At 37.1% G+C, this 18,193-nt stretch overlaps 1 protein-coding gene across 1 annotated transcript in view; it reads right to left on the bottom strand.

Moving 5' to 3' along the window:
• LOC121323184 (NADH dehydrogenase [ubiquinone] 1 alpha subcomplex subunit 10, mitochondrial-like) overlaps positions 1-18,193 on the bottom strand; it is a 57,040-nt gene that overhangs the window by 22,851 nt on the left and 15,996 nt on the right. Inside the window, exons 5-6 of the mRNA XM_041264072.1 lie at positions 17,142-17,263; positions 621-688 (exon numbers count right to left, since the gene is read on the bottom strand). Coding sequence (XP_041120006.1) covers positions 621-688; positions 17,142-17,263 — 190 coding nt within the window. The remainder of the gene's footprint in view (positions 1-620; positions 689-17,141; positions 17,264-18,193) is intronic.

Here is an 18,193-nt window from a genome sequence, read left to right as displayed (position 1 = left end):
TGTATAAAGGTATGCATTATTGGTTGTATTCAAACTAAAATGCAATGAAAAAAGATGCCTCCAAACTTAAACTAATTAATTAAAACACTCATCACTGTATTATATATGCTAAACTAGATGGTTGCCACTTAGTGCTAGTGTTCAGTTGCTAATCTTGTTTTGATGTCATCATAAAACTGTACAAGATAACATTGCTATTATTGTTTCTCAAATTTGATCTTTGTGCATTTTGAGAACTGTGTTCCAAAGCAGTGCTAACAAACAGGTTTGGAACTATTGTCTATATCTTGGCTACTCTTAATGGATTGAGCTCCCAGATGAGTTACTGACTGATTTTAAACTCTCACTCAAAGTTACGTAAATATTTTACAGGACTCTCTAAATGTTCACACTGACTAATGGACTGACATATATGACATATGTATATACACACACACACACACACACACACACACATATTCTGTGGGCTTTTGGGCTTGGCATTTGGGCTTTTTTTTTTTTTTTTTTTTGTTCTTTCAGCACTTTACATAGGCTACATAAGCCACAGCAAGTGTGGATATACCCCCATGACATGTTATTCCAGCTCAGTACATGTCAGCATTGCTGGCTATATGCTTTACCTTATCTGGGGGAGGAAAGTCTTCTTGTAGGCATCCTCTACACTCTTCAGGTAGGCCACAGGAACATTCTGTATTGGCAGAGGAGGACCAGACAAAGCTTTAACAACAACACTGCAGTGAGACATGTAGCTGCCCACCACCCTTTATATCCTGCTTCATGTGTTCTGTACCATTCTCTATTGATTTAATTTAAATCAGTTTTGCCATGTTTCTAGGATAACCTCCTCAAGGCTGACTATGGGGAAGCATATTAGCATTGTGCAAACTTATCTATGGGCTTCTGTGAAAAGTGCAACACCAATTATGATCTAAGCAAAATTAGAGAACTATACAGTACATGTAATACACCAAGTAAGAAATTATTATTTAATATAAATACATGAAAAAGATCAGTCAAGTATGAAAACAATTCACACCGGTTTGTTTTGTAGCAGGGAAACAATAATCCTTTTACTTTGTAGTTCCATTTAAAAAAAAAAACACCGCTAAACATATGAGAAAACTAAAACCAATGTGTTCTGGTGGAGGATTTGAGGATACTTGTGCACCAATGTGTGCGTTCTCATATATATATATCAAAACCAAATTTAAAACTATAAATTGGAGTGCTTGTGAACATAACTTTTTGTAAACAGGCAGTAAAATATATATATGTGAAAAAAATCATTGTGATTGTTAGTTAAAATAGAAATGGCAATTTTGAGAGAATCGTGGAATGCTGCTGTGTACCAAATGAAAAGACACTGTCGTTTAAATTGCAACTGTGAAAAGCAACACTGTGCGGTGCAGTTTCTTTAGTGTATTAATAGCAAGTAAAATTGCAGTTTTGTTCTTATTTATTGTATTTAGGATTTAGATCTTCCACTGTACAGATCAATTAAATACACCCCCTATCGATAAGTGTACTGTGTGAAGGAACTGTAAACTGGAAGATTAATGTCACCGAAACATGTATTCATTAAAGACACTATGTTAAATGGGACCCAGCTCTGTAAAATTACTGACCAAACGGTTCAGTTTTTAAAAATAAAGTTGTGTACAGAGTGTGAAGACAAGATTTCAATACATTAGGATCAGGAAACAAAAAGTTATGTGATCCCAATATTGCAGCCATCTTAGGTCAGGTTAGATTGAGAGTATTTTCCTGAAAACTGAAAATGGTCAAGTGAAAACGGTTGACATATTAGTCAATCACACCACCAGAATCATGCGAATGAAAGTCACTCCCGCAGTGAGCTGGGACTCAGCAGCCAGTCTCTTGAAACACTTTGAAGAAGCACTGCAAAGGAGAAGACTAGGCGGGATGCAAGGTAAACCTCACCGAGCCACCCTCCTTCCCCCAGCCTCATCTAACATCTGAGACCAATTACTGAGCTTTTGGCATGTTTTCAAAGTCAAACCTCACTCAGGGCATCTGTCAAAACCAGAACTTTCTGTTTGTTTTTAAGCTTTTCATGCAACATAATTTAAATTCTAAACTCGATAAAAGGAATCCTGCTTGCCAATTTGATTGATTGTTATCTCAGAACAATAGCACAGACCGGAACTAATTTGCTTCACCCAAATATAAGATCGGTAAATATCTTAATGTAAAACTTGCAAGTCAAGCAGGCGAACATTACGGCCTTCAACAGTGTAATTGTAAGTTTAAGCTTATAATCTACAAGTGTTTTGAAGTTTGGTGTAAATTTCTACACTATACAGTGGACAATTTTATTTATTTTTTTACATTAATATTAAAGTCATTGTAGCTAACTAAGCAGTTATGTATTTGTTCTGCACCATGCACAGTTATTCATTATATAGGTATCAAATGTGTAGTTTTAAAAAACAAGCTGGTATTACACTAGGTTAAAGAAATCTGTTTGCAAACCATGCCTTTAGACCACCTTGCACTTCCTAGGTCTTTTCACCTGGTCAGCTTTTTTCCTACCAAAAACCAGCTGCTCCTTTTGAGTGACATGCCTTCAACCAGTAACATCCTTTGACCAAAAAGACACTGCTGGGGTGAAATTACCTGGAAGTAAAGCAGTAACAGACATCTAGGAAGGCAAGGTAAGCAAACTGGGAACTTTCTTTAACCTACTGTAGTACCAGATACTTTAAAAAGAACATGTGGCTCATTAAAAGCTGCACATTTGTGACATATGTAGCTAATGGAATTGCAAAATGGGTAAGATTTACAAAATAATTTTGTTAGCTACAATCACTTTAAGGTAAAACTTAAAGTATATAAATAAAAAAGTCAAGTAGACCCTTTTTTTTTTTGGCTGGGCCTCACTTCCAGGGGACAGTTGAAAAGAAGCCATTGGCTTAACAGAGGGAAGTGAGATCGCCTGTATACCTTCAGCGCTCCTGACTGGTAAGTGTGCTGCATCAGTGAGGTGAAGCTCAGATTGGCCATTTTAAAATGGGTAGAAAAAATATATATACTAAATTGATCACCCAAAAAAAAAAAAAAAAGTAAAACACACCTAAATAAAGCCCCTTAAAACATCCTGTTGCATTTTACAGTGGGATAGGTGTTAACGGGTAGTGGTCTTGAAGTTGAGGGGGCTTTTGGGCAAAGGTGTGGTGGGGCAATTGCCACTTCATTGGATATCTGTGACACATAACGTGCATATTTGAGATTGAATATTGCCCATAGTCTTCATTACCCAGCAAAACTAGGACCATGACCTAGATTTTGATAACTGATAACTGCCCCTGCACTCCCATCCATTTTGACAAACATTTTGATGAAATATACAGCTATGGCCAAAAGTTTTGCACCACCCTATAGAATAAACACATTTTGCTTCATAATGTTGAATGAAACCTGCTGAATAATGTTACGGTAATATATGGAATTACACACCGCTTTGAAGTTTTCTATATATTTAGTTAAATAAAAAACACACATGCAATTTGTAAATATATATACAGGGCTAGAACTTAACTTTTACCGTTTGATTTAAAAGATTCATGCAATGTGTAATACTAACTGGTTTGTTCATAAATATGAATGCTCGTGCCCTGCCTTCACTGCATTTTTAAATATTGTAGAAATTTGAAGAAATTAACTAAGAAGTAATAATAGACCAAGGGATACTAACAAAGATTAAAAAAATAAATACAAAAAACCCAACACACTGGGATCATTTTATTAAACAGTGACATTAGTTAGCTATGTGTGTAAATTGTAGTTTGATGGCGCAATAAATATTTTTTTTTTGTTAAAGCACCCGTAACAGGAAAAGTACGCAAGGCAATGCTAATCTATTATAAAAAAGAAGAGACAGATAAATTAATGCACCTCAAGATTGAATTTCTCTATTACTCATACTGATACCTGGATCATGGTAACATTGTAGCTAACTCTTTTTTTCATAGTCAGAATTTTCATAAAATAATAATATCTATCTATGTGTTCATTTTGACATGTGTGAAACAAGGGTAAACATTAGAACAAAGGCAGTTGCTATGCGTATGCCTGCTGTACATATTAGAAGAATTCTATTTTTTTATTGATGTGTCACATGACTTGAAATTACATCATTATTCTTCTGGAAGGATAGGACGAATTTTAATAATACGGCTACAGCAGCTGGAACAATCACGTGTACGGCTGCTGTACATATAAGAAGAATACTGATGTGTCACACTATGGCTACAGATCTTACACTGAAGCACCGCCTGATGATGACACCAATGTATATACATGGTGTGTAGATGCTGTTTATTACTTATCACTCAAAGGCATGTGGTAACAACAAGTTTTAATAAAGACTTAAGTCATTCAAACAAACATATTCTCAAACTTGTACTTATTTTAATAACCCATTGCCAGGCAGTTGTGGATTCTTTGGCAAAAATAAAACACATTTCAACAAGATGATGAAAAAAAGAAGCCAAGTTAGAAGCAGCAATTGTGTGAATGTTGGGCCCCAGGACCTTTCCAATTGTGCCTATTTGCTTGATGCTTGACAAGGTTGCCCCAATTGCTTCTCCTAAATTGGGCTTTTATGTTTTATACGACCACTTTAAACAGCTGTTGCGTTTTTCTAAATTGACTTGTTTTTTTACTTATTTTTTTACTTCATCAAAAGATGAATAAAGCGAGAGAAAGATATTAGAGATTGTGTATGGTAAATAGACAGACAGACAGACAGACAAGACAGTAATAAGTAGAGCAATATAAGAGAAACGAAACAAGATTTGAAAATAAAACAATGGTAGAAGGGACTTTTGGACAGTATTGAAAGAATAAACATTGTACTCATTTAGTTGCAAATGCACACCCATGAGTGGTGAAAACAAAACCTTTATTTTGGTAGGTTTTAATATATTGGTATTTATGTAGGTATAAATCTACAACATTATGAATGGTTAAAAAGGTATATATGCATGTCAGGGCAAAAAGGTAGTATACCAACACATTTTAATGCTTACAAAAATATTATTCTCCTTGTTATAGAGGTGTTATAAACTTAGGCCAATGTAAGGCATTTGTAAAGCATTCGATCGCTTCATAAAAAAGGCGATATCCATGTCCTTTGCCTTTCTTGGCCATGGTTTGACTTCAACAAGTGCATCATTTGGATGCACCCATTTTCCAGTAGCACCCACAGCAAGAAGAGAGACACACACACACACAAAGAACACGCTGTCCAGTGGCCAAAGTAATACAAAAATGACTACAAAAGATTTAGAAGTAGGTAGTTTTTCGAGATTTACAATTATACTGTAAATACAGTATAATCGTAAATCTCGAAAAACTACTCACTTCTAAATCTTTTGTAGTCATTTTTGTATTACTTTAGTATAAATACACATTAATTCATATGTTGTTTTTTTCTGACTTTATGTGAACGAAGACACACATTTGCCCGTTTTCCCATTGGAAATAGTGATATTTTGAAATTTACCTGTTCTGGTCACAAAAGCAAAGTTTGTGGGGAATAATAGCCATTTTCTATACTTTTGAGACATAAGCAATTAGGAAATAACACTTACTACCCAGGAACAAAAAATAAATAAATACATTGTTACACAGAGTTATCAGTGATTAAAGCCTGGTTTTCAAACAAAGTGATTATCACTCACCAATGTATTGTTATAAGAAAAGTGTGTTTTTAAAAAAGTAATTTCAGCGTTCAATTACATAAAATATGCTGACGATAATGTAAACAACACCAATCTACAGACAGCGAGCGAGTCCCAAGCTTTAAACGTGTTACTGTTTATAGATAAGAACTCAACTTTATTATGAATATTGTTTTATGATGTTTTAAGCAATATACATCGACAGTGTTCATTATGGTAATTGTTTATTTATTAGTTTTAAAATGTTTAGTAAAACGTGACCTATTGTTAGTACAACCGTCCCCCTTTTGCTAATGACATCTTCAGTCAGGGTCATAACCAAGTATAAATCTCCACATTTTTGTAAAACGACTTTTCACTTCTAAAAAGATCCAACGCGTTTCAGTAAATTAAAACGATAAACTTGGCATCCAGCGCAGAGGGAGAAAACAAATGTAAAAAACCATTAAGTGGGGTTGGCATTGCAAAGGAGATGAAGGGAGGTTTCACAGTTCCGATCAAGTGATTGTTTTCCAAGAGTTATTTGTGAATGCCTATTCACCATTGCTACACCCTGTTGGAAAATTGACTTTGTTGCATTTTTAAAAAAAAATTATTCACCATTTAAATCATAAAATCACAAATTAAAAGATTAAATACGCAACTATACCTCCTGGGCGCTGCCAACAGAGTCATATGACTGTGATACTGCATGCCGATTGGTTCAGTGGATATGTTGGATTTTGCTAAATTAGAAATTTGGAAAGAAACGATCATTTGAGTTGTATTTAACGTGGTGTATATCGTGTTTTCAGGATAAAGGACACTGAACATGAGATGAATGATCCTGCTTTTAGCTCAGTTTTGGTGTGAATGGCGTATATCGCGTTTTGCATGTAAACTCGATAGATAGAATCTTTCACCTGGGGGTTTATGATGCTCACAAAGGAGTTAACGGCAATGATGGTATGTAAGATCCTCCACTACAGATCCCCCAATCTTTTTGACAGTGGTGGCTTATACAGGGTTCTCCAAGCTGGCACTGTCTGTTCCGCCACCCCCAACCTCTCTCTCCAGTGTGTATCTGGTACTGCCCTGAGGTGCTGCTGGCAACGGCCCTTTACACACACCCTATACAGCTGTTTCCCATCTACTGTGCACAAAGGGAGATCTCTCAGACATCCTACAGTCAGTAAATGACCCTGCTCATCAGAAGCCTGACTGATCGCTGGGGACACTCTAATAGTGATGGAAAGGCAGAATCAGTATGCAGAACTCTCTGTTCCCTAAACAGCTGTCTCAAGAGCTCCAGTGCCTCACTGGGCAGAGCAGCACGCACCTAGGTAAAGAAACGCTCAGCAGTGAGGACATATCGCATCCCCAGAGCAGACGCTAACCAGTGAGGAGTCACCCAGCTGTAGGTGTTGAAATCTAAAAGGGCTTTAAGCTTTACAACACCTGCCCTAACTAAAAGATGTATAAAAAGTAGCAGACTGAACAATATCACATGTGAAGAAAGTATTACATACTAATGGCTCTTCTAGAAGCCAATCAAGGCTAATGTTTTCAGTGTCCCTCTGCTCAATATGCACCCACTGCCATGCACTATCCTCTGCAAACTTTACCCCTACCACCTATATCTGAACATCACCCCACATACTAGCCACTGTCTCTGTGTCCATTTGCTCCCTCTCTCCCTCCGTTCCGTGACTTTCTGCGCTCTCATTGTGATGCTTTTGCTGTATCTTTGCTATTTTGGTTTGGCTTTACGCCACCAACACAGTGTCACTGCCTGCCTCCTGGAGCTCAGCTGCCCCACTGTCACTAGCCTGCTCTCCCTCCCTGCTGCCTGCAGGTACTGATCCATCGGCGAGCCCAGCACCGGCCAGTCCTGGCTTCTGCTTATCAGCAGTCTTGTCTTCCTTACTCCCATCCCGCTTCCTACTGTCTTTCTCGGGACAGTTTTTCACAACGTGACCTTCAATCCCACATCTGAAACACTTTGAGTCAGAGGTTACATAGATTACATAATCACTGCCATCCACCTTAAAACATAATGTTAAGATCTTCATCAATGTTTTTTAAAATCATAAACTACTGCCTTCTGAATGACATAACATGTTTTAAAAGTGGTGACTTGCAGCCTAAAGGGATTCTCTTCAGCCCGCACATGAGCTGCCCATATCTAGCCAGCTCCCTCTCTATCACCTAATTTTTCAGGAACGAGGGAATATTAGAGAGGGTGATTTTCCTAGCAGGGACAGCTAAAGGAATTACTGGGAGAAAAGTGTTATTCACAACAATCCCCTTTTCCACAACCATAAATACTAGCTCAACTGTACCTAAAAAAACTACAATCGACCCGCTCATGCGAGAAGCCAATTTTACGTTGTCACAACCGACTACCTCCCCAATACTGAGCACACATTCCTCCAAAGGGATAAAACCCTCGGCGGAAACTTTAACTCCATGTCGGCAAGTTAACCTTTCAAAAGAAAAGTTTGGCGACGGCCTCCCTCCTGTGCCTGCCATCCTGCCTGCTGTCACTGGCACAGCGTTAGCTCAGCACAGTAGAACTGTTCAACAGTACACGTCAAACAATAAATGCAAACCAATATAAAGACAAAAAAGAGGAAAAGACCGACAAACCTGCCAGCAGCGCTCATGCACACACCACCACTCCACACCGTTCTCACTCCGCCAGGCAAAACAAGTCGATAGGTACAGAGATAGACAGATAGATAGGAGAGATAGAGAGATACATACATATATTCATTCTCGATTGTGGAGTTGTATTTGTGCCATATACAAATGTGAGAAACGTATTGCGTGTGTGTCCATCTATCTGCGGTTATTGTTCTTATACAGTTCTACGGTTATGCATCATACAGCACTGTGAACAGGGTTTATATTTTCTGCACTTTTAAGTATTGTTCATACACTAGTACAGGGTGGTCCGTCAGCACTGTTGGTTCACTCATATGTGTTTATGGGTTGCTCTGAGCACCCTATGAGATATTCGGATAAACATATGCCCTGTATGAAGCTAATTTGATATGAATCATATGCAAAGTTTGAAATGTATAAATTTTTTCAGTACCAAACAATAATGAGAAAGCATCTTCGAATTCAATTAGATAACTTCTCCGAGCACTTTATATCAGCGTTTTTCTTTGCTGGTCATAGATGTTTTTTTTTTTTTTTTTAATATATTTGTTTATTTATTTTTTATAGGATACGTGTTGTTTTAAAACATAAACAAGACAAGATTCAGAACTGGGCAAACACATGGCAAATGACATGTAATAGAGAAAAGTGTAAGGTACTGCACGCAGGAAATAAAAATGTACATTATAAATATCATATGGGAGATATTGAAATTGGAGAAGGAATCTATGAAAAAGACCTAGGAGTTTTTGTTGACTCAGAAATGTCTTCATCTAGACAATGTGGGGAAGCTATAAAAAAGGCTAACAAGATGCTCGGATACATTGTGAAAAGTGTTGAATTTAAATCAAGGGAAATAATGTTAAAACTGTACAATGCACTAGTAAGACCTCATCTTGAATATTGTGTGCAGTTCTGGTCACCTCGCTATAAAAAAGATATTGCTGCTCTAGAAAGAGTGCAAAGAAGAGCGACCAGAATTATTCCGGGCTTAAAAGGCATGTCATATGCAGACAGGCTAAAAGAATTGAATCTGTTCAGTCTTGAACAAAGAAGACTACGTGGCGACCTAATTCAAGCATTCAAAATTCTAAAAGGTATTGACAGTGTCGACCCAAGGGACTTTTTCAGCCTGAAAAAAGAAACAAGGACCAGGGGTCACAAATGGAGTTTAGAAAAAGGGGCATTCAGAACAGAAAATAGGAGACACTTTTTTACACAGAGAATTGTGAGGGTCTGGAATCAACTCCCCAGTAATGTTGTTGAAGCTGACACCCTGGGATCCTTCAAGAAGCTGCTTGATGAGATTTTGGGATCAATAAGCTACTAACAACCAAACGAGCAAGATGGGCCGAATGGCCTCCTCTCATTTGTAAACTTTCTTATGTTCTTATGTTCTTATGTTCTAAATTGTTTAATATAAATGCTGTGAACATGAAATGGCTTGCAATCCCTGGTTTATTTTGACATTGACCAATATATGGAATCACATCATTGTTAGATGTCCAGTTATATAGCTTTTCTGTTTGAAAAGTCGCTCAAAAAAGTAAACAGAAGAGGAAGAAGAGGAATGCATAAGAGGTATTTACTTTTTTTCACATTTGATGTAAGACAGTTTCAGACTTTTGGTTCTGGTATAGATGGTAATTCTAAGTGATTTAGTTTTGCCGCTGCAACATGGTGAAAACAGCAAAACGCTTGGAGCTGTATAGAGACTCTTTGTAGTTTCAAACTTTTTCTAACTTGTACGAGGAAGTTCCCCCCTCTCTCTCTCTTTTTTTTTTTTTTTTTAAAATGATGTCTCAATTCTAAAATTCTAAGTTATGCAAAACTTTTGGCCACAGCTGTATATTACCTTGTGTGCCATCACACAGCTCTCTGATTTTTTTTTCCATGAAATATTAAACAAGGCCCCAATGTAATCTTGTTTGAAAATCTGTTCAGCTATTTAGTTACAAAAGCTACATGAAAGCTTCCTGATCAACTGTTTCCAGTTAGGCAAATAATTACAACTGGTGTTCCGGCCCATTTGCTCTCAATGTAATTATAGATCGGTAAGTGATCAGCCACTACACCAAATCGGTCAGGCAGGTGGAAACTTTTTAATCCAAGGCATTCCTTCCTCAGGATATCCAAACAGAGACCACATTCTTCAGATGAGGAGGTAAAACCAATCCCTCACCCTTCCAAAAAGTACTCTAACCCTTGCTAAACTGGTACAGAGATGTGCTGCCTTTCCACATCATTAAGACCGATCTACACGATTGGATTTGGCATCGCCCGGGTGTAGGGCATGTTCTCCTGGTGTACCCCGGGTCCTATGATTTCTCTGGAAGGCTGAAAAAACTTTATTAAAGCATCAAGGAGGACTAAATCCACCGACCAATGCTGCACTACTACTCTGATGGGGTTGGCTACATTCAAAATGTAATTCACCAATCAGCCATTCCAGAATTGTGCATAAATGTTTTGCTAGAGACCCCAGGTCTCTTCTATCTCTCCCACAATCCCCAAATCTCAATCCAATTGAGCAATGTTGGGATGAACTTGAACACCACATTTGTCATCCTTGCTCTGCACCCAAATGTGTGAAATATTTATGACGGGATCCCTTGAGATACCTTTCAGGACCTTGTGTCAAGGTTTTGACCGGGGCACTGGTTTGCTGACTTCATTTAAGGTACAGGTCCCAATAAAGTGTATGTAAAGTATGAATTACATAAGTACATACTTAGGCATATCACGGTATACCGGTTTTCCAGTAAACTGCGGTATAAACTGCCATGGTTCTGAAACCGCAACCATTTTCTATACCATGATTACCGAGTTCACACGGTTTTAGGCGATATGGGCGTGTTTTTTATTTACCGTTTGTCCATTGGTAAACCACTGTGTTCATTAGAACTAACTAATGAAAACAGACATCTCAAGTTCTGAAAACTGCCATGCATGAGATTATCTGAGTAGGGTATTAAATAAGTGATGTCATATTTAACATAAACCGCCCTACTAAACAATGATTTCTAGCAAATGTGATTGTCAGTAAATGAAACAAATACTCGAAAATATCAGCAAGAACAAGGCACTAACTTTGTCACTGCCTTCCACTTAATTTACCAAACCAAATAAGTAAAATATTATCTATTGTATCGGTCAAGAGAAACGCAGTAAGCACACACCAAGAAGAGAAGCAAAAAGTCTATATTTACTACTATTTATAAAATGGGTATTTTAAATACTCTATCATGATTGGTCAAAACAGTTCAAATGGAGGTGTTGATATTAAAGCATATCATCATGTGTCGGCACTTTTTTCATAAACGGGTAAATCACTGGCAGATATCCATACACCACTAGAATTAAAAAACAAAAACGGCAGACATATTGGAATTTATCAAAATAAACATGACAGACGAGATTTATGTAAACGTTGAACTTTTGGGAAACTGAAGTGTACGTGAGATATTGAATGAGTCTGAATCAGACACCAATGATTAATTCAAGTAGAGAAAAAAAGCAAAAGTATATAAAATAAATTCAAAAGTTGCCATTCTGATCGCTCTGTTCCTTCTCCCTGAACTAGGACTTTTCCCTATCCCATTTTGAAAATAAATAGTTTAAAAAATCTCTTAAACTTTCAGCTTTTCGCAAAAGATTAGGGTCCTTTTTAAATGCGACTTTGGGGTTAAAAGATGTTTTGTTGCCGTTGCTCCAGCTGTCTGTTCTTCGGTCTGCCTGCCTGCTGCCACTGAATCCACCCCCTGCGCAGCTGTGTGATTTGATGCTGAACATTTATGAATTCATCTCGACAATTCCTGCCATACCTTTTAAATGTTTCCAGGTACAATAGCATCATGTCTACTGGTATGCCCTGCATTGTTTTAAATTGTTTCTTAACGCTGGCCCAGTAGTTCTCCACATTGCCAAGCTGTAAATTGCAAAGTCAGTTTGATAAGTAACCGGGTATTCTATGCAGAAAATGTCTTTCTCACCACTGTGAAGCTGTAGCACAAATCTGTTAAACACACTCTCACCTGATACTGCTGCAGGTCTTGTAAGGAAGACTCATTTGTGCTGTGTCAGTATGAAAATGGGCAGTAATATCTTACTTTAAAATGTAATGAACAAACCAAGAATTATAAGAAGTGCAATGAATTAACTGCACTTTCAATGGCAATGTTCAATTCAACATCTGAAATTATTATTTTTTAATTAATGCATTTTTTTTTTTTTTTTTATGTTTTAAGAGACTATTTTTCTAAGGTCAGGCAGAGGTGGAAGGATATTTAATAAAAATGTTTGTTATTAAAACATATTTTGGTTGATCCGTTTTATAAGCGCAATAAGGCACTTCAGGTGGTTAAAGCCACTTGGCTTCGTCTTGTGACTCATAATGCACCCGGGGAGTGTGAATATTAGAGTATATCCCAAGTCTATACAAGTCTAAGATGCTAAAGGCATTTGTATTATTATTTTTTTTATTTTAAACAATACTATTTGAAAGTTGATGGTGTAGTAGGAATTTTGGTTTTATGTATTCAAAAATTAATACAATTTTATTCCCATTTTAAAAAAAGTCCCTAAGATGCCGCTTAACTGTATCAACCCACCTTAACTTTTTATCTTTCATTTGTGTTTGTTGTTGTTAACATGCAGTCCAAAAAAACAAAACAATTTGCAGGCGCCATCTTCTCATCATTAAGTTTTGCACTCTGCTGTGAGATCTGTGGACGGACAGTCGTCCTGCGTAACCCCTATGACCCTTAATGAGTACCACCAGTTGAAAACCCCTGTCTTAACTAATAGGATGCCGTCCAAACTGATAAAGATAAAGAGGGTATTCAGTTGCAGTGGTCACATCCTTACACCCTATCGTTTCAGACTGAGCACAGAAAATTTTCATATTTTGGTGTTTCTCCACGGTAATTTGAAATAAAGCATTTTGCTGAACCTGTGTGAGCTGGAGTTAATGCTACTTCCAGTTAGGTTGTGCCCGATACAACTGTAGTACCAGTGTGTTGTATTCATTTTAAAACTTTAAATTAAAAGTTATTTTTCTGGTTAAAAAATGACTTGAGTGTATATCTTTAAAATGGCCATTTAAAAACGGATTACAAAAAAATGACATACCGCGGTACAGTGCTAACCGTGGTATATTTGATGGGTTATCATAAAACGTCAAAATTTGATACCGTGACATCCCTATACATATAGATAACTCAACTACATTCTTCTTACCAAGGCTACCTGCAATGTTTCTCTCTCTCTTTCTTTCTTTCTGCAATAAGATTCAGTGTTGACATTTACAGGAGCTTTTTTTTATAGCTCATTTAACAAGCCCCAGTTTTTAACATCCATGTTTAACTACAGGCTGGAATCATACTATAAGCTAATAACTTACAGCACATGTGAAAATGTTAGTGGGTGCCAGACTTTTAAAACAGTAGCATGTGCATTATGAACCATTAAAATGCCACAGTGGTAAACTAAGCCACCTCTGGCTTAAATCATAGGTTACAGCTACCATATGGTGTTGGAAATCAGTTTAGAATTACGTTTTTTTGGAAGATGTTAATCTAGATGGAACCAGTTATTGATACTAGTGATATGGTACCTCTATATGGGGGCTCCTAGAAATGTCAAACTTGCACAGTATGTTTACCTGTGCCCCATTATCACACACACAGGGTTTGATTGATATTGGGTACATCTGTAGTGAGAAACATAGGGGATACCAAATAGTACAGCCATAGACTTATATTGTCAGACACTGTCGGCTGTTTAATTTGGTATCCCCAGTGTTTCTCACTGTAAATACCAATCTTGTGTGTACTGCATATAAAATATAAAAAAATATCTGTAAACAACTTTATATGCAATGTAAGGTGTCACTACTATACTGTAGTACTGGGAAATTTCAGTTCTACTACAGTAATAGTAAGTATTCACCCCCCTTGGACGTTTTCACAGTTTGTTGTGTTACAACCTGGTATCTTGATGCATTTAAATGGGATTTTGTTTCCCCCTTTGATTTACACAACCAACTCAACACTTTGAAGAGGCAAGAGAATTTTTATTGTGAAACAGTTAATGAAAAATAATAAAAACCGAAATGTCTTGGTTAGAGAAGTATTAACCCCCCCTGAGTCAATACTTGGTAGAACCACCTTTGGCAGCAATTACAGCAGTGAGTCTTTTGGGGTAAATCTAACAGGTTTGCACATCCGGATCATGCAATACTTGCCCTTTCTTCTTGGCAAAATCATTCAAGCTCTGTCAAGTTGGATGGGGATTGTTGGTTCACAGCAATCTTCAAGTCTTGCCACAGATTCTCAATCGGATTCAAGTCCAGGCTTTGACTGGGCTACTCTAGGACATTCACTTTCTTGTTTTTAAGCCACTCCAGTGTCGCTTTGGCTGTGTGCTTGGGGTCATTGTCCTGCTGAAAGGTGAATCCCCGTCCCAGTCTTAGGTCTTCTGCACGATGAAGTAGGTTTTCCTCAAGGATTTGGCTGTATTTAGCTCCATCCATTTTGCCCTCTACCCAGACAAGCCTCCCAGTCCTGGGCGATGAAAAGCATCCCAATAGCATGATGCTGCCACCACCATGCTTCACAGTAGGGATCGTGTTACCTGGGTGACATGCTGTGGTTGGTTTGTGCCAGACATAACGATTTGCATTTAGGCCAAACAGTTACATTTTTGTTTCATCGGACGACAGAATCTTTTGCCACATCTTTTCAGAGCCTCCCATATGCCTTTTTGCAAATTCCAAGTAGGTTTTTAAATGGGCTTTTTTCAGAAATGTCTTCCTTCTTGCCACTCTTCCATACAGGCCAGGGTTGTGGAGTACCTGAGCTATTGTTGACACATGGACCATTTCTCCCATCTCAGCCATGGAACGTTGTAGGTTGCTCAGGTTGGGAGGATGGCCTGCTCTAAGCAGATTCTGGGTGGTGCCATATATCTTCCACTTCTTAATGATCAACTTGACTGTGCTCCAAGGGATATTCAATGCCTTTGAAATCTTTGTAAACTCCTCCCCTGATCTGTGCCTTTCATCAACTTTATCCCGGAGTTGTTTTGAAAGCTCCTTGGTCTTCATGGTAGTATCTTTGCTTTGAATGCACTACCCAACTGTGGGATCTTAGAGACAGGTGTATTTAATCTGAAATCACGTGAACCACTTTTATTGCACACAGATGAACTCCATTTAATTCTGAAGGCAATTGGTTGCACCTGAGCTTATTTAGGAGTGTCATAGCAAAGGGGTTGAACAGTTATCTAACGAAAATTTTAGTTTTTTTTTTTAATTTACTTCTAATTGATTTGTCGTCCCATCCCGTCCCCCCCCCCCACCCCCACCCCCACCCCCACCCCCATCCCCATTTTTTGCACGATCCGGATGTGCAAACCTGGCAGAGACGTACCCCAAAAGACAGCTGTAATTGCTGCCAAAGGTAGTTCTACCAAGTATTGACTCAGGGGGGTGAATACTTCTCTAACCAAGACATTTCAGTTTTTATTATTTTATCATTAACTGTTTCACAATAAAAATTCACTTGCCTCTTCAAAGTGTTGAGTAGGTAAATGAAATGTAAATGAAATGAAAATAAAATCCCATTTAAATACATCAAGATTGCAGACTGTAACACAACAAACTGTGACAATGTCTAAGGGCAGCGAATACTTCCTATAGGCATTGTATAAATTACACGTTTTAGGTAGTTTCTTTGAGGGAGTCAGGATTTAATAAAATAAAATAAATATATAAATTTAAAGTCTACAGACTTCTACTTTTCCAGTGATATACAGAATGTCATGGTAGAATGTATCTGAATTTGCCACTTAGGCTCAAGTTATTGTGTTTTCATTCTTTAGTGTTATTATAGCTTCTGCAGGGGACTAAGCCACAGTCGACAGCAATATACAGAAACTCTTTAGAGGAGGAAAGAGGTTTTAAAGGTTAAGTGGACATTATTTTTTTTATTACACCAGTAATTGAAATCCCATGTTTAAAATGTGATAATGTGTTTCATGTCAATTATACTATTTGGAGAATGTAAGAGGTTTAAGTTTATGCTATGAGAATAAGGATTTTTCATGTTCCAATATTTTCACTTTCTTTTGTGAATAAAATATATTTTCTATAAAACATTAATAATATTTAAATTTTAAAACTATATATATATATATATATATATATATATATATATATATATATATATATATATATATATATATAAATGTTTGCATATAGTTGTGCTTTTTTGTTGTTTTTTTAACAATTACATTCAATTTACGTAAAAAAAAATCTTGTCAAAATGTACTTTTCTACAGTAATTTTACAACTAGCGAGCGTTTTTCTTAATTTTTATTTACAACTATATTTGTGTTTTTATGTTAGAAAACCAATCATGCTTTGCCAGTGTACAACTTATCAAAATGAAATCATGACAGAAGTTAAGCCTTAGCATATTGTTTAAAATTAATATTTACTGTAACTTCCCAATGCTCGCAGTGCTCACACACATGTTTACACCTCACGCAGAGAGTTCAGTGACACCTACTGCTCAATGCAGAGCCTATTCCTGCTTCACTGGGTCACGTCCAATAATTCTAATTTTCGATCATTTTTGAACGCGATATAATTGTCGCTGCAAAAAAATTGTGATTATCGATATTATCGATTATTGTTCCAACCCTATTCTAAATCCGTTAATGATGAAGTTCAACATATAATAGTTTGTGCATTTGAAGTGAAGCTCTGAAGCAGGACTGTATCCCTACCTTGCCAGACTGCTGGAGTTTCTTATGCACCTCCTCTGCAGGGACATCAACGTAAATGGTCAGGTGCGGGGGCAAGAACTCGCAGATACTGATCCCCTTGATCTCATTATAGTGATCCACACCTTCAGCAAAAAGAAAAGCAGAATGTCAGTGGCACTCATCCCAGCTCGATCGTAAATACAAAATCAGAGACATCAGTAACATGGAAAAGAAAATTACTGACACACCTCTATGCCACTGGAAAATAAGGAATATCCTTAGCCTCACAATTGGATAAGCAGGTCTCTAGATATATTTGCAATGGCAAGTTTGTCATACAGCCTTTTAAAACGATTTAAAAACCCTAAATAAAAAGGTGAGAGACAATGGCACTATCAATCCTCCTGCTCACTGGCAAATCCATCTCAGTTACATTCGTGAGCAGGAGGATGATGGGATATGTAGTTCTGAGAGGTCAAAAAAAGGTACATGGGAAGCCATCTTGAGGCAGGGAATGCAATTTAAAAGTTTTCAAAAAGTGGTCAAAATGTAAAAATATAATAATTAAAACAACACACACCTTATGTAAATAGTTGTAGCAACACATGGGACCATGTAACACAATAAAATATAAAGGTCCTCATGTACCCTTTAAGTCTTGAGACTGACAATAATACTGAAGACCAGTTTTTTTTCTTTTTTTCATTGTGACTTGAGCTAAACCCATTTGTTGTTGAAAGTTTACTCATGTGAAGATCCATTACATTTAATTTTGTTTTTTTGTACAGAACATTTCATTCTTGTGTCATGCCAATATTGCAGGATATGTTTTAGACTGCCTCAGGACTTGGAATGAGGTGACTTTTTACCATATGGAACAAGAAAGGTTTAATAGCAAATACCAACACGGACATTTAAAATACTCACAGGGGAAAAAAACAAGACAGCACCACAACAATGACTTGTGTCTTATTTTTAACCACTTGTGTCAATGTTCTGCAACAACAGGGCATCAAAATGTTAGTAACAAAGCCCCACAACTAAAAGGAGCCACAATTCAGAAAAAAAAAAAT

This window comes from Polyodon spathula, chromosome 11 (genome assembly GCF_017654505.1).
Source record: "Polyodon spathula isolate WHYD16114869_AA chromosome 11, ASM1765450v1, whole genome shotgun sequence".
NCBI lineage: Eukaryota > Metazoa > Chordata > Actinopteri > Acipenseriformes > Polyodontidae > Polyodon > Polyodon spathula.
This window is presented reverse-complemented; position numbering and strand designations above follow the sequence as displayed.